The 24,698-nt window shown below is 48.2% G+C and overlaps 1 protein-coding gene across 1 annotated transcript in view; it reads left to right on the top strand.

Moving 5' to 3' along the window:
• The window catches only part of SLC28A1 (solute carrier family 28 member 1), a 54,895-nt gene that overhangs the window by 2,121 nt on the left and 28,076 nt on the right, over positions 1 to 24,698 (top strand). The window contains exons 3-8 of the mRNA XM_066239981.1: positions 246 to 334; positions 1,905 to 1,999; positions 3,846 to 4,029; positions 16,068 to 16,209; positions 16,878 to 16,991; positions 19,467 to 19,544. Coding sequence (XP_066096078.1) covers positions 246 to 334; positions 1,905 to 1,999; positions 3,846 to 4,029; positions 16,068 to 16,209; positions 16,878 to 16,991; positions 19,467 to 19,544 — 702 coding nt within the window. The remainder of the gene's footprint in view (positions 1 to 245; positions 335 to 1,904; positions 2,000 to 3,845; positions 4,030 to 16,067; positions 16,210 to 16,877; positions 16,992 to 19,466; positions 19,545 to 24,698) is intronic.

The raw sequence follows: 24,698 nt of genomic DNA, 5'->3' as shown, positions 1-24,698 counted from the left end.
GCTCCCTGAGGGCAGCATGTGTCGAGCACAGAGCCCAGCACACGGTAGATGCTCAATGTACGCTCTGCAGATTTAATTAAGTTGTCTTCTAATTACTTCCTGTACAAAAGCCCAGCCCCCATTTAGCCCACTCCTGTGGGCACACGGGTGGCAGCCAGGGCCTCTTCCCACTCCAGGACACCACCAGCTCTAGTCTTTCCCCGGGGCGGCAGGTACACTGTGGTCACTCTCTGGTGGCCTTTTAGGAGGAAGGCCGGAGCCCTGGCAGCAACTTGAGCCCTGCAGAAGGCAGCAACACTTGGAGCCAAACCACCCAGCAGCCCTTTTCAGGATGGTAGGTGGCCCCCAGGAGGGGACGTGGGCTGGCTTGGGGAAGAGGCCACCATGGGGAGCAGGAACGGGGAGCCTGGTCTTTAACCCTTAGAAAGGCAACTCTGAACCTTTGCTGAAGAAAGGATAAAACGTGCTGTAGCCCGTGAATGTGCGCTGCCAGACCCTGCCTCAGAGGTGAGCCCGATCGGAGGCTCCCAACTGGCTTTGAAGCAGTGAGAGTGAAATCCCGTTGGAGACCCCAAATAGCTGTGGGGCTGCTCTGGTTGGAGTTTGATGGGACCCCCAAACCATACTGGCCCCTCTCTCAACCTCCCCATCTGTCTCCTTCCACATTCAGTCTCTGGGTCCCTTGGGGAACCTCAAGGCTTACTTTGAAACCCCCTGGACTTGGCCAGGCCCCTGTTTCCACATGAGAAGTCTCAAGCCCAGAGAGGGAAAGGGTTGGGCCCAGGTCACACAGGCAGCAAGTAGGAGCCTAGAACTTGGACTTCCAATGCCTGGGCCCACTAGGGTCCTCCCTGGACAGTCCTGAGTTGAGAGCAGGAAGGTTGGTGGGGGGGATCTCATCTGTCTGCCTGGGGGGTGGAGATTGGGGAAGATGCAATTAGGAGGTAGAAGGCGGGGACAGAGAGAGAGAAGAGTGGATTCTAAAACAGAGCTAATGAGCTCTGAGTAAACATCTATGTGCTCAGCGTGTGGGACCCCAGGGCTATTCAGATTTCAGCCTTTACTGCAGGGATGAGCAAATGACCAGATGACCAGGCAAGAATTGGCATTTGTGCTGGGCCAGGAAGGTGGTGGGGCCACAGCTGTGGGGCGTGGGGTGGGCTGTTGACACATACTCTTGGGGAGGAGCCGCTGACTCAATGACAGCTGTCCCAGATCCCAAGGGTGTAAATGTGGGGCTGGGAGCCTCTGCATCTTGCTCCATGGACAGGTGGAAATGGGACAGGGACAGGGGGCAGCCAGTATGGTTTGTACATGGTGTGTGGTACTGTCTGTTGGTAAATTCTTCCTTTCATCCATCATCCCCGCCCAGCCCTGCAGGCAGTGTGATCGCTTGGGCTGGGCGGTGCTGCTGCTCTAGGCGGAGGCACAGACAGGCAGGAAGGCATGGGTGGCTGGAGCCTGTTCTCAGTTTGCTCTGGGCTGGGGTTGTGCTCCAGCCCTGTGGATGTCAAGGCCAGTGCCTGGTTCACCTCATATCAACATTTCACTGGGGTGGCTTCCACTTGGAGGTATTGAGGATCCCAATGGGGGGATGGGAGTGGGGCCCCCAGGGACCCTCTGGTCCCAATGGAGGGGTGGGAGTGGGGGCCCCCAGGGACCCTCTGGTCCCAATGGAGGGGTGGGAGTGGGGCCCCCCAGGGACCCTCTGGTCCCAATGGAGGGGTGGGAGTGGGGGCCCCCAGGGACCCTCTGGTCCCAATGGAGGGGTGGGAGTGGGGGCCCCCAGGGACCCTCTGGTCCCAATGGAGGGGTGGGAGTGGGGGCCCCCAGGGACCTTCTGGTCTTCTCCCAATGGGGGGATGGGAGTGGGGCCCCCAGGGACCCTCTGGTCTTCTCCCCAGGAGGAGCCTGCAGCAGCCAGCCCTGAGAGCCAGACACTTCTGCAGGGAGCACTCGCAGCTGTTTCGATGGATCTGCACGGGTCTGCTCTGTACTGGTGAGCCTGGGCCCAGCCCCAACAGGGACACTCCTGCCCCAGCTCTTCCTGTCCCCTCCACCCACTTCAGCTACCTCACCCCAGCCATCCATGTCTCAGGGCAGGGACGTTCACTTACCCAGTAATTCAGCAGAGCTTTGTTGAGCACCAACTCAGGCAAGCTTCCATGCTAGAAACAGGGTCATTAGAATTAAGGCAGACCAGCTCCTATTCCCAAGACACTCTGGCCAGTAAGGGAGAGGGCAAGAACTCTTTCCAAGCCATCTGGGAGCATTGAGGGATAGGGTGATCAGGGAAGACTTCCAGGTGGAGGTGGCATTTGTGTTTCACAGGTTAAGTAGGAGTTAACCATGTGTAGGGGAAGGATAATAAGAATTGAGTAACACTCCATGCAGAGGAACCCCAGGAGCAAAGGTGAAAATGGACAGGAGCAGACCAACAATATAGTGTAGCTGGGGAGTGATATTCTAGACAGGGAGTGACAGAGGACGAGGCTGGACAGATGGGGAAGGGCTGGTATTGTATTGATGTATGAATGGCTAAACCAGTAGAAAGTTTTTATAACCATTTATTTAAATCTGACTGTTGGATAGAGCATCAACCTGGGACACTGAGGTCCCAAGGTTGAAACCACAAGGTCGCTGGCTTGAGCATGGGCTCATCTGGCTTGATAGCAGGCTCACCAGCTTGAGCGTAGGGTCGCTGGCTTGAGTGTGGGATCATGGACATGATCCCAAGGTCGCTGGCTCAAGCAAGGGTTCACTGGCTCGGCTGGAGCCCCCCAGTCAAGACACATATGAGAAGCAATCAATGAACAACTATGAGTTGATGCTTCTCATCTCTCTCCCTTCCTGTCTGTCTGTCTTTCTGTCTGTCTCTCTCGCTAAAAATAATAATGATAACAATAAATTATTTGAGCCAAAGAAAGCATACTCCTGGAAACAGGATCTCAACAGACTGAGAAAAATACTTCTGAGAATAACAGTTTGCAGTTTCTTTTATGCATTTGAGAATAGGAAGGGAGAGTAAGGAAGATTCCACAAAGATGGGAGGAAGCTCAGTGGGGACGCTCCAGCCAGTACTCTCCGGCTCCTCTTTCAGCAGCAGGGGTGGGGTAGAGCTCACGTTTACAAGGTATCCTCCCACATTTTTTATCCAATGGAAAGGCTATAAGTTCTTTCCATTCTTCAAGGGCCCTGGCTTTTGAAATTCATAAGCCAGGGAGAGACATTCTCAGGGCAGGGACGTTCACTTACCCAGTCATTCAGCAGAGCTTTGTTGAGCACCAACTCAGGCAAGCTTCCATGCTAGAAACAGGGTCTCCTCTGCTATCCACTGTTAGGTTCCTTTCATGAGGCATAGCACAGACTGGCTTAGGTCCTTGGAGGGGAAAAGGAGATTCCAGGAAGAAAATGGTCACTGATTACCATTTCAGGATGGGATCCTGGCAGACACAAGTGCACTCCTTCTCGGAGTAGCTGACTTACTCATCTCTGTCCTCTGTGGAACCTAGCTAGCTCTGGATCATAGCAGGTGCTTTCTTGGTGTTCAAAAAATTCATGCTATCTTGCCTCCTCTTAATGCATCTCCTCCCTCATGTTTGGTCAACACTCTACAGTTTGCAAAGCTCTTTCATACACACATTCTGTCAATTAACTCCTTAACACCCTCCAACACAGAGGGATGGTTGTTCCCCTTTCCAGGTGAGGAAACTGAGGCTCAGAGGGCGTGAGTGAAATTCCACCCTCCAAGTTCTGGATGGTGTAGGTGGAGCCAGAGGGCGGGGCTGCAGGAGCTGTTGTCGTCATCACTGACCCCTCACTGTACCTCCCCCGCCTGCTCCCAGCCTTTGCTGCCTTCCTGCTGATTGCATGCCTCCTGGATTTCCAGAGAGCCCTGGCCCTGTTTGTCCTCACCTGCGTGGTCCTTGCCTTCCTGGCCTATAGCCTGTTGAAGGAACTGCTGGGGCCAAAGCTGCTGAGGTGTGTCCCAAACCTGGGGCATTCCCACCTGAAACTCTGGTTTAAGAGGTGAGTGAGCGCATGGCCCCCAGGTGGGGCAGGGTGGGAAGGAGTGGGGCAATCTGGCTGAGGACCTCTGAGTCAGCCCTGTGGTCACAGCCAGGGTTGCATGAGGAGGACCTCAGGCCATCCCACCAGACAGTTCCTGTGCATGGGGAGCACAGCTACCCTGCTTGCCTTCTGGAAGCCCCAGGGTAAGCACTGCTGGGTGGTTTCAAAGGTGGCAGCAATCTTTGTGGAGATATGCCAGTTCCTGGCTGGTTCTCTGTCCCAGTTAGGAGAGGTGACTATGACAGCAGAGAACAGGACTCAACAGTTTCCCAAATTAAGAGATCCCAGCCCATCCCAGCAGGGAGGGCCTGTATCTTTGACTTCTATCAGATCACCTGGGACATGTGTGAGACATGCAGCTGCCTGGTGGCCTCCCCTGGAGTCTGATTCAGCAGGTTGGGTTGGGTCCAGGTATTGTTACTTTTTGGTAGCCCCCAGGGGATTTTGATGTAAATATTTCTCTGGACAACAGTTTGGGATCCTTTGGCTTTCCTTTTCTCTTTATTTTTCTTCTTTTCCAAGTGAGAGGAGGGGAGATAGAGGGACAGACTCCTGCATGCACCCCGACCAGAATCCACCCAGCAACCCCTGTCTGGGGCTGATGCTCTGCCTATCTGGGGCTATGCTCGCAACCAAGCTATTTTTAGTGCCTGAGGTAGAGGCTCCACAGAGCCATCCTCAGTGCTTGGGGCCAATGTGCTCAAACCAACCGAGTCATGGCTATAGGAGGACAAGAGGGAGAGAGAGAAGAAGAAGGGTGAGGGGTGGAGAAGCAGATGGGTACTTCTCCTGTGTGCCCTGACTGGGAATCAAACCTGGGACTTCCACATGCCAGTCTGAAACTCTACCACTAAGCCAACTGGCCAGAGCCAGATCCCTTGGTTTTCAAAGCAGTTTCCTTAGAGTTCCGGAAACCTTGAAGCGCCACAGGGCAGGAGAGGGGGTCAGAGAAGGAAACATCAAACACTGCCCCAACCCCATTTAAACCAGGCAGTTCTATTTTATGTTTTATAAACTGAAGTTAAAAAACAAACAAACAACTATCTGGAAATGAATATTTCTACTGCTAAAAAAAAAAAAAAAAAAAAAAAAGCAGAGCACTCATCTTTTCAGTACTCTATTTTGTTGATGAAGAAACTGTGCCCAAAGATATCCAATGACTAAGCCGGGGAGGTGTGGGGTATAGTGGTATTTCTCACAGCTAAATGATTTGAGCTAACCTATAGATGAACACATTTTACATTTTATTTGTAAATAGATTTGCTTTTACATTTGCCTTCTCTTTATTAAGATTTATAAAAGGATTTTTTTTTCTTACTTTAAAGATATTTTATTTATTGATTTTAGAGAGAGGAGAGAGAAAGGGGAATAGGAGCAGGAAGCATCAACTCATAGTAGTTAATCGCATATGTGCCTTGACCGGGCAAGCCCAGGGTTTCATAGTGGCAACTTCAGCATTCCAGGTTAACGCTTTATCTACTGCGCCACCGCAGGTCAGAATTTTTTTAAGGGCCTAAAAAGATTTATTCTTTTTTAATTTTTAAAAATTTTTTTTAGCAAGGTGGGAGCGCCACAGAGACAGACTGACAAGAAGGGAGAGAGATGAGAAGCATCAATTCTTTGTTGCGGCACTTTAGTTGTTTATTGATTGCTTTCTCATCTGTGCCTTGATGGGGAAGAGGAGGCTTCAGCTGATCCAGTGACCCCTTGCTCAAGCCAGCAACCTTGGACTCAAGCAAGCGACCATGGGGTCATGTCTATGATCTTACACTCAAGCCAGTGACCTCAAGGGTTTCAGACCTGGATGCTCAGCATCCCAGGCCAATGGTCTATCCACTGTGCCACCGCCTGGTCAGGCCTAAAAGGATTTATTCTTAACAATTGTCTTCTATTTATGACAAATCAGTGATACTGGTGTTCTATTTGAGGTATTGATGTAAAGCAGGGGTCCCCAAACTATGGCCCGTGGGCTGCATGCGGGCCCCTGAGGCCATTTATCTGGCCCCTGCCGCACTTCCAGAAGGGGCACCTTTTTCTTTTTCTTTTTTTTTTTTTTTTTGTATTTTTCCGAAGCTGGAAGCGGGGAGAGTCAGTCAGACAGACTCCCGCATGCACCCGACCAGGATCCACCCAGCACGCCCAACAGGGGCGATGCTCTGCCCATCAGGGGGCGATGCTCTGCCCCTCCGGGGCGTCGCTCTGCTGCGACCAGAGCCACTCTAGCGCCTGGGGCAGAGGCCAAGGAGCCATCCCCAGCGCCCGGGCCATCTTTGCTCCAATGGAGCCTTGGCTGCGGGAGGGGAAGAGAGACAGAGAGGAAGGAGGGGGGCGGGGTGGAGAAGCAAATGGGCGCCTCTCCTATGTGCCCTGGCCGGGAATCGAACCCGGGTCCCCCGCACGCCAGGCCGACGCTCCACCGCTAAACCAACCGGCCAGGGCCGGGGCACCTTTTTCATTGGTGGTCAGTGAGAGGAGCATAGTTCCCATTGAAATACTGGCCAGTTTGTTGATTTAAATTTATTTGTTTTTTATTTTAAATATTGTATTTGTTTCCATTTTGTTTTTTTTACTTTAAAATAAGATATGTGCACTGTGCATAGGGATTTGTTCATAGTTTTTTTTATAGTCAGCCTTCCAACGGTCTGAGGGACAGTGAACTGGCCCCCGTGTAAAAAGTTTGGGGACCCCTGATTTAAAGTTTTCTTTAAAAAATACATACAGAGCCTGACCAGATGGTGGCACAGTGGATAGGGCATCGGACTGGGATGCGGAGGACTCAGGTTTGAGACACCGAGGTCGCCAGCTTGAGTACAGGCTCATCTGGTTTGAGCAAAGCTCACCAGCTTGGACCCAAGGTTGCTGGCTCGAGCAAGGGGTTACTCGGTCTGCTGAAGGCCCATGATCAAGGCACATATGAGAAGGCAATCAATGAACAACTGAGGTGTTGCAATGAAAAACTGATGATTGATACTTCTCATCTCTCTCCGTTCCTGTCTGTCTGTCCCTATCTATCCCTCTCTCTGACTCTCTCTCTGTCTCTGTAAAAAAACAAAAAAACATACAGAGTCCTAGCTGGTTAGCTCAGTCAGTTAGAGCATTGTCCTGAAACACCAAAGTTGTGGGTTTGACCCCCAGTCGGAGCACATACAGGAAGTGGCCAATGAATAAACAATTAAGTTGAACAAGTGAATGCTTCTCTCTCTCACTAAAATAAATAAATAAATAAATAAATAAAAATACTGATGATAATAAATGTTAGCAAAGATGTGGAAAAATTAAAACCCATACACTACTGGTAGAAATGTAAACGGAATAGCTGCTTTAGAAAACAATTAGTTCCTCAAAACATTAAACATGGAGTAACCAATATGATCCATCAATTCCACTCTTAAGTATTTACCTAAGAGAAATGGAGACTTAGGTCCATACAAAAACTTGTACACAATGTTCATAGCATCGTTATTCACAATAGCCAAAAAGTGGAGACAACTAAAATGTCCGCTAATGATAAATGGACAAATAAAATGTGTATGCCCATATTATGGAATATGATTTGGCCATAAAAAGGAATGTAGTGCTGATAAATACTGCAGTAATGATGAAGCTTGAAAGCGTTATGCTAAGTGAAGGCAGTCATAAAGAACCACATATTGTATGATTCCATTTACATGAAGTGTCCAGAACATACAAATCTATGGAGACAGATTTGTATGGAACATACAAATCTATTAGCGATTAACTAGGGCTGGGACGGGAGTATTGGGAGGTGATGACCAGAGATATGGATTTCTCCTTGGGCTGATGAAAATATTTTAAAATTGATTGTGGAGATGGTTGTGCCACTCTGTGAATGTACTAAAAACCATGGAATCATACACTTTAAATGGGCAAATTATATGGCATGTGAATTTTGTCTCAAAAAACCCCAACAAAACAAAAAACCTGTTTATAAAACACATATATTTGATTTTGGCTTCTAGTTAAGATGGTGTAACAGAGACCAGGTTTATCTTCCCATTTAAAACAACTAAACAAACAAACAAACAAACAAAAAACACAACTAAACACCAGAACAAGGGCGCATGCGGGAGTCTGTCTGACTGTCTCTCCCTGTTTCCAGCTTCAGACTGGCTGGTTAGGTCAGTCAGTTACAAGTGTCGTCCTGAAACAATAATGTTGCGGGTTTGACCCCAGTCAGGGCACACACAGGAAACAACCATTGAGTGCACAACTGAGTGAAACAACAAATGAATGTTTCCCTTCCCCTCCCCTCTCTCTCTCTTCCTCTCTCTGGCTCTCTAAAAATCAATCAATAAATAAAACCCTGACCGGATACCTCGGTGGGCTAGAGTGTCATCCTGGTGTAAAGGCTGCCAGTTCGATTCCCTGGTCAGGGCACAGACAGGAGCAGCTCGATGTTCCTGTCTCTCTCTCTCTCCCTGCCTCTTAAAAACAAACAAACAAGCTAAACAACAAATATATGAAACAGTAGCTTTCAAGACACTGGGCTTTAGATAGCAAGGAATAGAGATCCTTAAGAAACAGGAAACATAGGAGAAGCGCCCATTTGCTTCTCCACCCCTCCGCCGCGCTTTCCTCTCTGTCTCTCTCTTCCCCTCCTGCAGCCAAGGCTCCATTGGAGCAAAGATGGGCCGGGCGCTGGGCATGGCTCTGTGGCCTCTGCCTCAGGCGCTAGAGTGGCTCTGGTCGCAATATGGCGACGCCCAGGATGGGCAGAGCATCGCCCCCTGGGGGGCAGAGCACCGCCCCTGGTGGGTGTGCCGGGTGGATCCTGGTCGGGCGCATGCGGGAGTCTGTCTGACTGTCTCTCCCTGTTTCCAGCTTCAGAAAAATGAAGAAAAAAAAAAAAAAAAAGAAACAGGAAACAAATGAGATGAAGCCTCTGATTGTTTCATCTTACCACACTGAGAGAGCTTCTAGGCCATGCGGCGGGAAGGGGGAATCAAGGCAGGGCCAGCGGATTCTGGAGTTGAGGAGACGGAGCTGGGAATTCAGGGAAGCCAGGGCATCTAGAGTTTAGGTTGTAGAGCACCTGAGAGGAGAGAGCTGTGCAGGGAAAATGCCAGAGGCCTGCAGAAGGTCCTCCTCAAATAGTCAATTGAGTTCTGAGCAGTGAATGCGTATGAGGAAGCTATCCAATGACTAGGAAAGAGTCATGCATGAGGATCAGCGAGAACGGTGCCTGGATATCATGCAGGGCTAGGAATAGTGTTTATTCTCAACAGCCAGAGTAAAAGCCTCATAATTCACAGAGTATTGTTTAGAGTGCTAAAAAGGGTCTGGATCAGTAGCAGGAAAAATTTAACCGTAGAATAAACGCTGCTCAGGCCCTGCCTAACAAATCTTAAAAACAAAACTTGAAAGAGTAAAACAGTACGTCAGTTAACAATGGCACAACTTTAAGTGGGCAATAAATATACATGTGATTGAAGTCTCTAAAGAAAAAGGAGAGAAGAAAAAATACTTAAAAAAATAGTGCCCCCCAAATCCCAAATTTAATGAAATTTAATACTCAAGGATCCAAGTAATTTCATAAACTACCAGCACAAGAAACATGAAGATATACAAAAGCTGAAAAAAATTTTCAGACCTAAAAATGCCTGACTGGTAGTGACATAGTGGATAGAGTGTTGACCTGGGATGCTGAGATCTCTGATTCAAAACTCTGAGGGCACCAGCTTGAGCCCAAGGTCACTGGCTTGAGCAAGGGGTCACTGGCTCAGCTAGAGCCATGCGGTCAAGGCACATATGAGAAGCAATCAATGAACAACTAAAGTGGTGCAACTATGAGTTGATGCTTCTCATCTCTCTCCTCTCTCACTCTCTTTCTCTCTCAATCTCTCTCTCAAATCAATGAAAAGAAATTAGACTTGTGCTACAAGAAACATTAACAGAAGGACAATTATAGCAGATGGAAACCTAGATCTACACAAAAGAATGAATGAAGAGCATTGAAAAGAGTAACCACACACCTAATAGGACTATCTTTGTATTATTTAAATCCCTTTAAAATGTAATCAATTTATAAAGCAAGAATAATAACATGTATTGTGGAGTTTATATTATATGTAGAAGTAAACAATAATAGCACAAAGGTTTGGAAGGAAGAAATGAAATTATACTGCTGTAAGCTTTCTATACTCTATTTGAACTAGTATAATTTCACTTAAAGGTAGATTGTGATAAGTTAAAGATGTATACTATAAATGCTAAAGCAATCACTAAGATAGAACAACAAAGAGTTATAGCTAATAAGTTTTTTGTTTATTGATTGATTTTTAGAGAGAGGAAAGGGAGAGAGAGAGAAACATCAATTTGTTGTTTCACATATTTATGCATTCATTGATTGATTCTTTAAAAAATTTTTCCCATTGATTTGAGAGAGAAGTAGGGAGAGAGAGAGAAAAGGGGGAGAGGGAGAAACGTCAACTCACCATCCCACTTAATTGTTCTATTTAGTTGTGTGCTCATTGTTTGCTTCTCACACATGCCCTACCTGGGGTTGCTTTATCCACCAACCCACTCTGCCAGGCCTCATTGGTTGATTCTTTGACGTGCGCTTACCAGGGATTGACCTGCAACCTTGGTGTATCAAGATGACACTAACCAACTGAGCTAATAAGTTTTTTAAGAGGAAACAATAGAGAATCATTTAAAAATAGTCAGTCTGAAAGAAGGTAGAAAAATGGGAAAAGGGGAACAAAGAACAAATGGAACAAGTAGAAAATAAATAGCAAAATGGTAGATTTAATCCCTCCCCCCTGCTAATGACATTATTATATATACAGACTAATATATCCTTCATGAATAAAGATGTAAAAATTATTAACAAATTTTTAGAAAACCAAATGCAACAATATATAAAAGGGATAATACATCCTGAACAATTGGAGTTTACCCCAAGAATGCAAGGTTGGTTTAACATTAAAAATATAATCAATTTAGTCTATACTAACAGACTAAAAAGAAAAACCATATGATCATGCCAATAGATCCAGATAAACACTGGACAAAATTTAATGTCCATTGATAAAAATTCTGAGGAAACTTTCTCAACCTGATAAAGGGCAGTTACCCAAAGCTTACAGCTAACATCATATTTAATTATGAAAGATTGAATGCTTTTCTATTGAGATCAAGAACAATATATGAATATTCTCTGTCACTACTTTTATTCAACATTGTACTGGGGGTTCTAGCTTGTGCACTAAGGTAAAAAAAATAAAAGACATGTAGATTTGAAAGACATAAAAATATCTTTATTCATAGACAACATAACTGTCTACATAGAAAATTCTATGAAGAACTAGTAAGTGAGTTTAGCAAGGTTGCAGGATATAAGATCCACATGCAAAAAACAATTGCACCTGACCAGGCGGTGGCGCAGTGGATAGAGTGTCGGATTGGGATGTGGAGGACCCAGGTTTGAGACCCCAAGATCACATGCTTGAGTGCGGGCTCATCTGGCTTGAGCAAAGCTCACCAGCTTGGACCCAAGGTCGCTGGCTTGAGCAAGGGGTTACTTGGTCTGCTGTAACCCCACGGTCAAGGCCCATATGAGAAAGTAATCAATGAACAACTAAGGTGTCGCAACAAAAAACTAATGATTGATGCTTCTCATCTCTCTCCATTCCTGTCTGTCCTATCTATCCCTCTCTCTGACTCTCTCTCTGTCTCTGTATAAAAAAAAAATTGCATTTCCGGCCCTGGCCGGTTGGTTCAGTGGTAGTGTTGGCCCGGCATGTGGAAATCCAGGGTTCAATTCCTGACCAGGGCACACAGGAGAAGCGCCCATCTGCTTCTCCACCATTCCTCCTCTCCTTCCTCTCTCTCTCTCTCTCTCTTTCTCTCTCTTCCCCTCCCGCTGGCAAGGCTCCATTGGAGCAAAGTTGACCTAGGCACTGAGGACGGCTCCATGGCCTCTGCCTCAGGCACTAGAATGGCTCCGGCTGCAACAGAGCAACACTCCAGATGAGCAGAGAGCATTGCCCCCTGTTGGGCATGCTGGGTGGATCCCATCGGGAGTATGCGAGAGTCTGTCTGACTGCCTCCCTGCTTCTAACTTCGGAAAAATACAAAAATACAAAAAAAACCCACAACCCAATAACAAAACAAAATAAAAAAAAATTGCATTTCCGTATAGTAACAATAAACAAACAAATTGTAAATGTTATTTAGGGCAGTGGTCCCCAACCTTTTTTGGGCCACGGACCGGTTTAATGTCAGAAAATATTTTCACAGACTGGCCTTTAGCATGGGACGGATAAATGTATCACGTGACCAAGACAAGCGTCAAGAGTGAGTCTTGGGCCCTGGCCGGTTGGCTCAGTGGTAGAGCGTCGGCCTGGTGTGCAGAAGTCCCGGGTTCGATTCCTTGCCAGGGCACACAGGAGAAGCACCAATCTGCTTCTCCACCCCTCCCCCTCTCCTTCCTCTCTGTCTCTCTCTTCCCCTCCCGCAGCGAGGCTCCATTGGAGCAAAGATGGCCTGGGCGCTGGGGATGGCTCCTTGGCCTCTGCCCCAGGCGCTGGAGTGGCTCTGGTCGCAACAGAGTGACACCCCGGAGGGGCAGAGCATCGCCCCCTGGTGGGCAGAGCGTCGCCCCCTGGTGGGCGTGCCAGGTGGATCCCGGTCAGGCGCATGCGGGAGTCTGTCTGACTGTCTCTCCCCGTTTCCAGCTTCAGAAAAATACAAAAAAAAAAAAAAATAATAAATAAATAAAAGAGTGAGTCTTAGACGATGTAACAGAGGGAATCTGGTCATTTTTTAAAAATAAAACATCGTTCAGACTTAAATATAAATAAAACAGAAATAATGTAAGTTATTTATTCTTTCTCTGTGGACTGGTAGCAAACGGCCCACAGACCAGTACCAGTTCGTGGCCCAGGGATTGGGGACCACTGATTTAGGGTATCCTTAAACATACAAAATACTTAACGATAAATCCGACAGGAGACTGCAAACCCGTACACTGAAAACATTGCTGAGAGAAATAGAAGACTTACATAAATGGAGCAAATGACCAAGTTCATGGACCAAAAGACTAGTATTGTCAATGTATCAATTCTCCTCACATTAATATGTAGATTCTGATAATATCACAATCAAAATTATAGCAGGCTCTTTGGGTAGAATTCTTAAAATCCTAAGAAGTGCGAAGAGCCTGGAATAGCCAAAACAACTTTGAAAAAGATGAACGAAGTTATTGAACTTAATCACCTGTCTTTAAGACTTATTGTAAAGCTACAGAAGTCAAGAAAGTGTGGTACTCTCATCAAAATTGATAAATGGGTCAGTGGAACAGAATAAAGAGTCCAGAAATAGAGCCACACATATATGGTTAACTAACTTTTGTTATCTTTTTCTCCAAGTGAGAGGAGGGGAGATAGACAGACTGTGCATGTACCCTGACCGGGATCTACCCGGCAACCCCTATCTGGGGCTGAATACCTGCCTATCTGGGGCCATGCTTGCAACTGAGCTATTTTTAGCACTTGTAGTGGAGGCATCACGAAGCCATCCTCAGCGCCCAGGCCAGTGTGCTCAAACCAATCAAGTCATGGCTGTGGTAGGGGAAGGGAGAGAGAAATAGAGAGAAGGGGGTAGGAGAGGGGTGGAGAAGCAGATGATCACTTTTCCTGTGTGCCCTGACTGGGAGTTGAACCCAGGGCAACCACATACCAAGCCAATGCTCTACCACAGAGCCAACCAGCCAGGGTAGTTAATTGATTTTTGACAAGGGTGCTAAGGCAATTCAGTGGGAAAATTAGTTCAATAAAATCTGCTAGAATAATGGGATCTCCATATGCAGGAAGAAGCAGGAAGTGGAGGCAGGGAAAGAAACAAAAGAACTTTGATCCATGACTCACATTATATAAAAAATAAACTGAAAATGAATCATAAACCTAAATGTAATGCATGAACTATAAAACCTCTCATTTTTTTTTTTAGATTTTATTTATTGATTTTTGGAGTGGGGGGGAGAGAGAGAGAGAAGGAGAGTGAGGGGGGCAGAAGCAGGAAGCATCCACTCGTCTTAAAGTTGCTTCCTGTATGAGCCATGACTAGGCAAGCCTAGGGATTTGAACTGGCAACTTCAGCGTTTCAGGTCGACACTTTATCCACTGTACCACCACAGGTCAGGCAAAAACTTCTCTAAGAAAACATAGGAGAAAATCTTTATGGCTTTAAGTAAATTTCTTTTTTTTCTTTTTGTATTTTTCTGAAGTTGGAAATGGGGAGGCAGTCAGACAGACTCCCGCATGCGCCTGACCGGGATCCACCCGGCATGCCCACCAGGGGGCGATGCTCTGCCCATCTGGGGCGTTGCTCTGTTGCATCCAGAGCCATTCTAGCACCTGAGGCATAGGCCACAGAGCCATCCTCAGCGCCCGGGCCATGGAGCCTTGGCTTCGGGAGGGGAAGAGAGAGACAGAGAGGAAGGAGAGGGGGAGGGGTGGAGAAGCAGATGGGCGCTTCTCCTGTGTGCACTGGCCGGGAATCCAACCCGGGACTCCCGCATGCCAGGCCGACGCTCTACCACTGAGCCAACTGGCCAGGCAGGGCCAGTAAATTTCTTACATACAAAACCAAAATCACAATCTATTTTAAAAATTGATAAATTGAACTTCATCATTAAGAACTTCTCTTCCAAAGACACAGTTATAGAAATAAAAAGACAACCTAGGAGAAAAGTTTTGCAGATCATATATCTGACAAAGGACTTGTATCCAGAAAATATAATGCCTCTCAAAAGTCAATAATAAGAAAAACAACCCAATATAAGAATGGGATCAAAGTTTGAACAACAGACATTTACTTAAAGAAGCTATATCAGTGGTAAATAAACAAATGGGAACATGCTTAACATTAGCAGTCATTAGGAAATGCAAATTAAACCCAAAGAGATATTACTATATTTCCATTAGAATATCTAGGATTGAAAAGGTTGACCATACCAAGTGTTGGCAAAGATGTGGAGGGACTGGAACGCATATGGCTGGTGGGAATGTAAAATTGTACAATCACTTAGGAAAACAGTTTCTTAAAAAGTTAGACCTGCCATATGATTCACCCATTCCATTTATAGTATTTACCCAAGAGAAATGAAAACATATATCTCTACCAAGACTTGCACATGAATGTTTGAATGTTCATAGCATTTTTTTCTATAATAGCCAAAGAACTGGAAACAACCTAAATGTTCAGCAGCAGGTGAATGGATAAGCCGATTGTGGTGTGTGATGACCCAGAACACAATGGGACACTACTCAGTAATAAAAAGGAATGAGCTATTGATACCTGCAAAAATATGAATGAATTTCAAAATAATTACACTGCGAGGAACTCAGGCCAAAAATATATATAAATGTGCTGTGTGATTCCATTTTTTGTTTTGTTTTGTTTTGTTTTTCTAAAGAGAGATAGAGAGACAGATAGGAAGGGAGAGAGACGAGAAGCATCAACTCACGTTTGCGGCACCATAGTTGTTCATTGATTGCTTTCTCATGTGCCTTGACTGGGGGGCTCCAGCACAGCTAGTGACCCCTTGCTCGAGCCAGTGACCCTGGTCAGAGCACATACAGAAACAGATCAATGTTTCTGTCTCTCTCTCTCTTTTCCTTCTTCTCTTTCTAAAATTAGTAAATAAATTTTAAAAATATATAAAATTCTAGAAAATTCAAACTAATCTGGTAAGAGAAAACAGATTACTTGTTGCCTGAGGACAAGGAGGGAGGCAAGGTGCTAAATTCCGTACACATATACTCTTATTTAGTCCTCTCCCAACCTTGAGAAATGGGGAATCTTTGGCTTCCTTTTCCCAGTGAGGAAATCAGACTCAGGCTATGTAGTTTGCCTGAAGTCACACACTTTCTCTTGTCCTAGTAGCCCTGAGTGCACTGTCCCTGGGGCCCCGGGGTTATTCTGGGGGGTGGGGGAGATACTGATGGTGACTTTCTGCTTTTCCCCTGCAGGGGTCTAGCCCTCACTGCGTTCCTGGGCCTGGTCCTGTGGCTGGTTCTGGACACCTCCCGGTGGCCTGAGCAGCTGGTGTCCTTTGCAGGAATCTGCGTGTTCATTAGCATCCTCTTTGCCTGCTCAAAGCATCACCGTGCAGTGAGTGCTTAGTTGTCAGGCGCAGAGCGAGTGGGGTCGCAGCCAGTTCTCTCCTCCGCCTTCTTGGCAGTATTAGGACCCCTCCCAGCTTCACAGTGTGGCGAGCACCTTCCCCCAGGCTCCCGCAGAGCCTCCCAGGGGTCCTGAAGCACACCTGAGCTTGGCGATCACCACTAAGGAATCATTAAATGCCAAGAGGAGTCTCTCTCTCCTCTGCTGGAGTGGGGCCACTGACAGAGTGGGACTAGGACAGTTGGGGCCCTGTTTATGGAGGAGGAATGAGGAGGAGGGTCCAGGCAGATGGAGGTTACACTAAGGTCAGACCCCAAGGCTGCAACTCCACCCACACAGTGATGACCCCGAGCCAAGCAGAGCCAAGTGCCACGCATGCTCAAGGCTCGCTGAGTCTTACCTGGGTCCTCAGTTAGACCTTGCTCACCCTGCCTACTGCTCCAGGCTCATCGCTGCCAACAGCATGGCCTGTTCCAAACTCCAAGGAGGATGTGACCACTGGCAATAGATCCGGGCTTCTGGCTAGGTCCAGGCCCCATCCTATAGGCAGGCCAAAGTTCCCGTAGCCCCTCAGAGCCCTCTGCTTCACCCCACCCTGTTCCCTGGGGCACCCCCCAGGGGCTGAGCTCACCATGGCCTTTCTTTATTGGTGGCAGGTATCTTGGCGGGCCGTGTCCTGGGGCCTTGGGCTACAGTTTGTACTTGGACTCCTTGTCATCAGAACAGAACCTGGATTTACTGCATTCCAGTGGCTGGGCGACCAGATTCAGGTGTGTACACAGAGCCTGGCTGCCCAGGGCATCTCGGAGTGCAAGGGAATGGAGGAGAAGTCCCTCTGTGGGGGAAGATGGGCCTTGGGGCCTCAGAGGGCAACTGGGACTAGGAGTATTAGTGTACAGTGTGCCCCAGACCGGGTGGGCAGCTAGGGGCTGGGCTGTGCACCTGCTACTTGCCTTTGTCCTGATGCCACCTGCCTGGACAGAGTGTCCTCTCAGAGGCTGGGTGTGATACAGGAGAGAATCTCAGAACAGGGAGGTTCTTAGGGTTCCTGGGCACAACGCATGTGGCCCTCAGCAGTCATCAGTGATGTGAAACTTATAATAGTTAGAAGTGCTTTAAAATTGCATGTGTGTGTTTAGAGGTAATGTTTAGTTTGTTGAAGTTACACTTTTTTAATTCCATTTTTATTGCTGTAAATACACACAACACAACAGTTACCCTTTTAACTAGTTTTTATTTTATTTTATTTTATTTTATTCATTTTAGAGAGGAGAGGGAGAGACAGAGAGAGAAGGGGGGGAGGAGCTGGAAGCATCAACTCCCATATGTGCCTTGACCAGGCAAGCTCAGGGTTTTGAACCGGCGACCTCAGCATTTCCAAGTCGACGCTTTATCCACTGCTCCACCACAGGTCAGGCCTTTTAACTAGTTTTAAGTGTCATTAAGTTCATTCACATTGTTGTGCAACCATCATGATTTACTGCATTCCCCCATGTATGAGATGCACATTTTTTTCGAAAAATTGGGGACTAAAAGCTGGGTGTGTCTTATACAGTAGTTGTAGATTTTTTTTTACTCGCTTTTTGTACTCATTGCTGAAAACTGATTCATCATTAGACACAGATGAGGACAAGCTAATGGATGAGAGTTTTGACAGTGATGAGGAATTGTATGAATTTTTGTGTGTGTGTGACAGAGAGAGAGACAGAGAGAAGGACAGATAGGGACAGACAAAAACAGGAAGGGAGAGAGATGAGAAGCATCAATTCTTTGTTGTGGCACCTTAGTTGTTCATTGATTGCTTTCTCATATGTGCCTTGACTAGGGGGCTACAGCAGACCGAGTGACCCCTTGCTCAAGCCAGCGACCTTGGACTCAAGTTGTTGAGCCTTGCTCAAACCAGATGAGCCCACACTCAAGCTGGTGACCTCAGGGTTTCAAACCTGGGTCCTCCGCATCCCAGTCTGACACTCTATCCACTGTGCCATCACCTGGTCACACAGGAGTTGTATGAATTGTATGATGATTAAAACTTGAGTTCAATAACTTTATGTAATACATTTTAATTCAAATTTCAGGCCCCCAAATTAAGGTACATCTTGTACATGAGGAAATATGGTACTTCTTTTTTTTTTTTAGTGAAAGGAGTGGAGATACAGAGACAGATTCCCACATGTGCCTCCACTGGGATCTATTCAGCAACCCCTGTCTAGGGCCGATGTTCTGCCCATCTGGGGCCATGCTCTCAACCAAGCTATATTTAGTGCCTGAGGCAGAGGCTTGACAGAGCCATCCTCAGTGCCTGGGCCGATGTACTCAAATCAACTGAGCCATGGCTGCAGGAGGGAAGAGAGAGAGTGAGAGAGAGAAGGAGGGGGAGGGGTGGAGAAGCAGGTGGTCACCTCTCCTGTGTGCCCTGACTGGGAATCAAGCTCAGGGCATCCACCCACTGGGCTGATGCTCTACCACTGAACCAACTGGCCATGGCCTTGATTTATTTATTTTTTTAAATAATTATATTAGACAAAAGGGTACTCCTGTACTCAGCTCCTCTTGTCACACCTTTCCTTGTGCTCTCTAGAAGAGAAGGCCCAGCATGTCCATGCTGTGGTATCTATGTGGGTGTTGGGGTGGAGAAGACACAGTTGCTACTCTGGTCATGTCCTCCATTTTATAGATGGGGACACTGGTGCCTGGACAGAAGTGACTTGTGCCTGCAGTTGCAATGCAAGCTCAGGACCTAGATCAGGTCTCCTGTAGAAGTGCAGCCGGATTTGAGCAGCAAGGCCACAAGACTGGGATGGGGACAAGATGGGGGCTGGGGACGGAAGGAGTGAGCAAGGAGGCACATGAGGCCCCTATGACAGGCTTCTCACCTGTCACTGTCTTGCTCCCTTTGTCATTTTTCTATGATCCAAATAACTCTCATCTTAGAGTACTTCTTTAAAATGTTTGGAGAGGGTGTGTCTTCTGGAGAATGCCGTTAGAAGGTCAGAGTGGCCACGAATATGGCTTTAACACCGCACGCTGCCAGGTGGTGTCCAGCAGGTATAGGGCTGAGGCCTGGGGGATGAGTCCTTGGACCAGCCTGCCCGGGGCGGAAGGACCCATGGCCTCCGTGTCTCTCCTGTGCCCTGGGCAAGGCCCATGGAGGTTCCTCCAGCTCCCCCTCTTGCCCTTATTTCCTCCTTCCTTCCTTCTTGGCCTCACTCTGGGTTTTACTTTGTTCTATTTTCTCTTTTCAGATCTTCCTGAGCTACACTGAGGCCGGCTCCAGCTTCGTGTTTGGGGAAGCTCTGGTCAAGGATGTCTTTGCCTTTCAGGTCAGCTGACTCTTGGCCCACGAAGCCTCTAGCAGCTGCTGCCAGGCGCCTCCAACTACTTGGGAGTCTGAGCAAGCTGTGTGGGCCAGGCCTGGGAGGGGAGGCCTAGAAGCTAATGAAGCTTAAGCCTGGGGTCCTGGGAAGGGCCCTGGCAGTGTGAGCACTTGCCTGGGCGGTATGTTTTTGCTTATGTTAGCTGTGTCCTTCCTCTTTTCTCCCCTTCAGGAAGAATGTGCACATACCTGCTACTTGCCTCTCTCCCCTAACCACCTTTAGAACCATGAATTCATGGGCTGTCAGGCTATGAGGATGCTCAGGGATCTGCGGTCTCCCCTTTATGTTATAGATGGTCACACCAAGCCCAGAGAGGAGCCCTGACTTGGCCACCATCACCCAGTGAGTTAGGGCACAGCTAGGCCTAGAGCTGGGTTGTTGGACTTCCAGTCAAGTGATGTTTCTTCCTCTTACTCTAAGTAGAAGTCAGTTATACCATGCTTCTCTTCCAAAGAGCATCCCTAACAACAGTAGTAAAACATTTGTCATTAATGGTTGCAAAAGATTTTGAAATGGGATGTTCTGTCGAGAGTGAAAAAAGAAACAACAACGAAGGAAGTGGTTTTATCATTAACAAGACCCAGCACTTCCCTGTCAAATGCTGTTTCCTGGCCCCTGGGAGGCCCTGTCCTATGGATGAACTGCTGGTCAGTGAATTAGCCAGTGTTTTCTTAGCAAAGATAGGTCAGGTGAGGGAGGCCTTAAGACAAATGCTCTGTGGCCACAGAATTCCCTTTCTCACAAGATCCACTAATCACAAATTTTTATTCACAGCCCCTTTCCTGCATTACTCCCATGCATACGCACACGCGCGCACGCACATACACGCACATTTGCCCGTTTTGGGACTTGTCCTCTCTGTAGGAGTGGCTTCACTGCTGCTGAGTCGAATTAAAGACTCAGAGCTCTCTTTCCGTTCTTTCCATGAATCACATGGACCTGGTCCAAGGCCTCTGGTCCATGTCAGCCTGGGGAAGTCTTCTCTGAGCTCGCCCAGATTTTCAGAATCCGGGCTGCTTCCTGCTGGCCACAGTCCAGCTCATCACTCCGCCTGAAGCCGAGTCTCTGCCGGGACCTCTTCACCCCCTCCCCCACCTCCCTGGCTGGAGGCCAGCGCAGCTGATGTGGCAGCCTCCTCCCAGCTGTATCATTTTGATTAGTCACTCTACCTTGGCTCTATCTCTCTTCTGGTAACTTTCCACCCACGTGATGGCCTCCCCACAGGCTCCTGCATCCTTCCTGGGTCTGGCTGACCCTGCCTTGTTCATGCTCTCAGTCCTTCACTAACACTCCGGCCTCTGCAGCGCGCATCCGCTGCCTAAGCTCCGCAGTGCACTCCTGTGGTCTTTCGGAGGAACCCCGAGGGCGGAGGAAAATGTTCTCATCTCCCAGGGGTTTCAGGGTGTCTGCCTGATGCTGTGTCTGTAACCCCTAATGGTCAACTGTGCCAAATTTTGTAAAACAAAACAACAACAACAAAAAAAAAGATAAGGACTGAAAAGTGCCATTAGATTTAGTGATTTAGGAGTCACTAGTTACCTTAGCACCATTTTTAGGGGAGGGACTAGGAAATAAATGGAGACTGAGTTGGGATAAAAAAGGAGGGAGATGGGACAATTGAACCAGGAGAGTGTGGCATCTGCTGAGGTCTCTGAAGGAGAGATGGCCAGGCAGAGACAGGCATGAGGAGGGAGGCGCTGAGGCCATTCCCGGTGAGGGGAGGCATTAGCCGGAAATCAGGGGGCATGTCCACTTTATCTGCTTCTCTGTGATGCTTGTGATGTTGCAGTAATTACCTCTGAGGAGCCTTCAAGTTTTGGGTTACTGTGGTTCATTGTCTCCTGGTGCTGGTGACAGGGCTCTGCCGGCAGCTCCCCAGGCGGTGGGTGCTGGGGAGTGAGGACTTGCCCCGACAGCCTCAGTTCGCCATTGAGGTCCCTGGCTCAGCCCCCTCCGGGGAGAGGAAGCAGCAGGGCCGTGTCAGTGCATCTAGTCCCGCTTTAGAACCTGTTACCTGGTGAGGACACACGGTCTGCTCAGTGGGTGTGCTTCCCAGATTGTGGTGTCTAGTCCAGCAGTATCAGCAGCCCTGGAAAGGCCAAAGCCTCCCGCCCACCGCAGAAGTACTAAATCTGAAACTGGGGGGAGAGGCTTAAAGTTTGCATTTCTGTTTTTTTTTTTTGTTTTTTTTTTGTATTTTTCTGAAGTTGGAAACAGGGAGGCAGTTAGACAGACTCCCGCATGCGCCCGACCGGGATCCACCCGGCATGCCCACCAGGGGGCGATGCTCTGCCCATCTGGGGCGTTGCTCTTTTGCAACCAGGGCCATTCTAGCGCCTGAGGCAGAGGCCACAGAGCCATCCTCAGTGCCCGGGCCAACTTTGCTCCAATGGAGCCTTGGCTGCGGGAGAGGAAGAGAGAGACAGAGAGGAAGGAGAGGGGGAGGGGTGAAGCAGATGGGCGCTTCTCCTGTGTGCCCTGGCCGGGAATCAAACCCTGGACTCCTGCACACCAGGCTGACGCTCTACCACTGAGCCAACCGGCCAGGGCAAAGTTTGCATTTCTAATGAATCCTCAGATGGTACTGCTGGTTCAGAGACCACACTTTGAGAACCATGGTCTGAGTGGAGCTAGAAGTTACTTGTCCCTTGAGTTCTAGGAGAACGTTGGTACTAGCAGGACCAGCCTGCTCTGAGTTTCCACAAAGCAGTGGCCAGGACTTACTGGGGCAGCTACCCTCTGAGCTCTGGCTCTCCAGTGAGGGGAGGCATGCTGCCTCTGAAGACAGAGAAATGAGACCCAGGCTGGCCCAGAGCAAAACTGCAGGGTCTTGGCAACCAGCTTGGTGGACAGCAGGTACTGTGTCTCTTTGCAGGTATGTGACCTTGGGCAGGTAACCAACATCTCACAGCCTCAGTGTCCCCACTTGTGGAGTGAAGTGTTCTGGCTAGGGGGTCATATTGGCTACAGGGACCTTATTTGGTATTAAATATCCCACTTCAGAAAACCAGGGCCTTCTCTCTTCTCTTCCATTCAGCTTCCCACCTTAGACGATCACCATTTAATCTAAGACACAGCTTCCCCTCCACCAAAGATCCCCATCTCACAGATAGAAAATGTCCCTTTGGTTGTTGCTGGGAGAAAGTCAAATTCCACAGTTGGGTCCAATGCCCTGGGCACTCTCCTTCCTGGCTCTGGCCTTCCCTGCAGCCCTGCCAGCCCGTGGAGCAGTTCCCTCACATGATAAATTGGACAAGCCGTCTAGACAGTACGTGATCCTCTATGTGTTTTACTCCAAGGGACAGCAGACTGATGTCACCAACCCCCATGTTGGGGGTGTGTCCAGCACCAGACAGGGGGAGTCACAGGACAGGAAAGGGTGTCTCCAAGTCAGTGCCTGTGTCCCGTCAGGTGACATCCCCCAGTGCAGTGAAGTGGGTGACAGATGTCAAGTGGAACAAGTCCAGATAAACCTCGTAGCCTCCGTCTGGGAAGAAAAGGAAAAGCCACCCTCTCATCTTGTCTCTCATCTCCAGGGTTGCTGCCTGCGGGCAGAGGCAGAGAGTGTCTCTGTTCTCCTCTGGGCCATCCTGTCATTCCCACTCATTTTGAACTAGCGCCTAAATTGGATTGCTCAAGATTTTCTCTTCTTAAAAACAAAACGAACAGCCCTTCCCCCATCCTCTCTGCTCTGGCCCCTCTTCCTTCCCACACAGCCAAGCTTCTCCGCAGAGCTTTTACCTTTGCCGTTTCTACTTCTCCGTGCCCCACTCCTTGGCTCACTGCCACCTGGCCGCTGTCCTCAACCCTTGTCTGACACTTTCACTGAGGCCTCCGGGGACTGCTGAATCGCTGGGTGCCAAGTGTTCATCTCAGTCCTGATTTTTCTAGAGTTCTCTGCTGCCTCTGGCACAGCTGCCTGACCAGGCCTTTGGGAAAGGCTGTCCTTGTCTCCTGGACGTTCTCCAACCTCCCTGTTCCTTCTCCGTCTCCTCTATGCCCCTGTCCTTGGCCTCTTATTCTTTAATGACAGTGACCCTGGGCCCTGGCTTAGTCACTGCTCTTCTCACTCAGAGTAGTTTCCTCTGAATTGTATCTGCCCCTCAGCCTCGAGCTGTGTGTCTGCACAGAGGGCCCCCAAACTGAGGCCAGGGCCCAGACCTCTCCTCTGAGCTCCTGACCTTTCATCCCACGTGGTGTTCTGCAGGCCTCACAGACCCAGCAGGTTCCAAACCAGACTGATGAGCCTGCCCTGGCGCTCTCCTCTGCCCACTCTCTCTTCCCCTGGGCAGTGTTCACCTGTTAACAGAAAGACGAGCAAACAAGAAATGAGACACACAGAAAGAAGAAAACAAAAATGTCCCCAGTCCCAGCACATGGGAGCAACCACTGTGGCTGTTTGGGTGTACTAGTTTAGTGTTCTTGCAGTGGTTTTAATATTCCAGTTTTCCCCCACTTAACACTTTTAGCATAAGAATGCTCCCATGGTATTACCAACTCTGCCTAACTTACTATTTTAAAATCGTTCGGAACAGATAACACATTCCAACAGAACGAAAGGGAATAGGTAAAAAATGAGTCTCCCTCCTATCCTTGACCCCCAAGTCACCCAGTTTGCTCTCCAAGGCAACTGCCATTCCCGGGCCCTCGCAGATCCTTCTAGTGACGTTGCGTGCCCACACAAGAGCACACACAATGCCACCTCATTCTTTTTTTTTTACATACAACAGCACCCTGTTCTACATCTTCCCTTTTTCATTTAACAACCTATCTTGGAAATCATTCCATAGCTTCCCAGAGAGAACTGCCATGTTCTTACTTCCTGACTTGAGTGCTGGCCTGTGTGACCGTATGTGAGGTTATTAAACTCCCCTCCCTCGAGACACATTTTCATAGTTGCCTGTCCTGGTGATTGTAAATCAGCCTACAGTGAGGCAGCACTGGGTGGGGCCCTGGCCTGGCAAGAGGCAGTGGATGGGAGAGAAGTTTTGGAGGAAGAATTGATGAGGCTTGGAGTGAGAGAAATGACAAGCCTGGTCATAGGGAATGAGGTGACAGGAGGAAATGCTGGTTGCAGGTCCATGAGGAGTCTCATTCTGA

Source organism: Saccopteryx bilineata, chromosome 7 (genome assembly GCF_036850765.1).
Source record: "Saccopteryx bilineata isolate mSacBil1 chromosome 7, mSacBil1_pri_phased_curated, whole genome shotgun sequence".
Classification (NCBI taxonomy): domain Eukaryota; kingdom Metazoa; phylum Chordata; class Mammalia; order Chiroptera; family Emballonuridae; genus Saccopteryx; species Saccopteryx bilineata.
The sequence above is the reverse complement of the archived record's forward strand: the minus strand, read 5'-3'. Positions and strand labels throughout refer to the sequence as shown.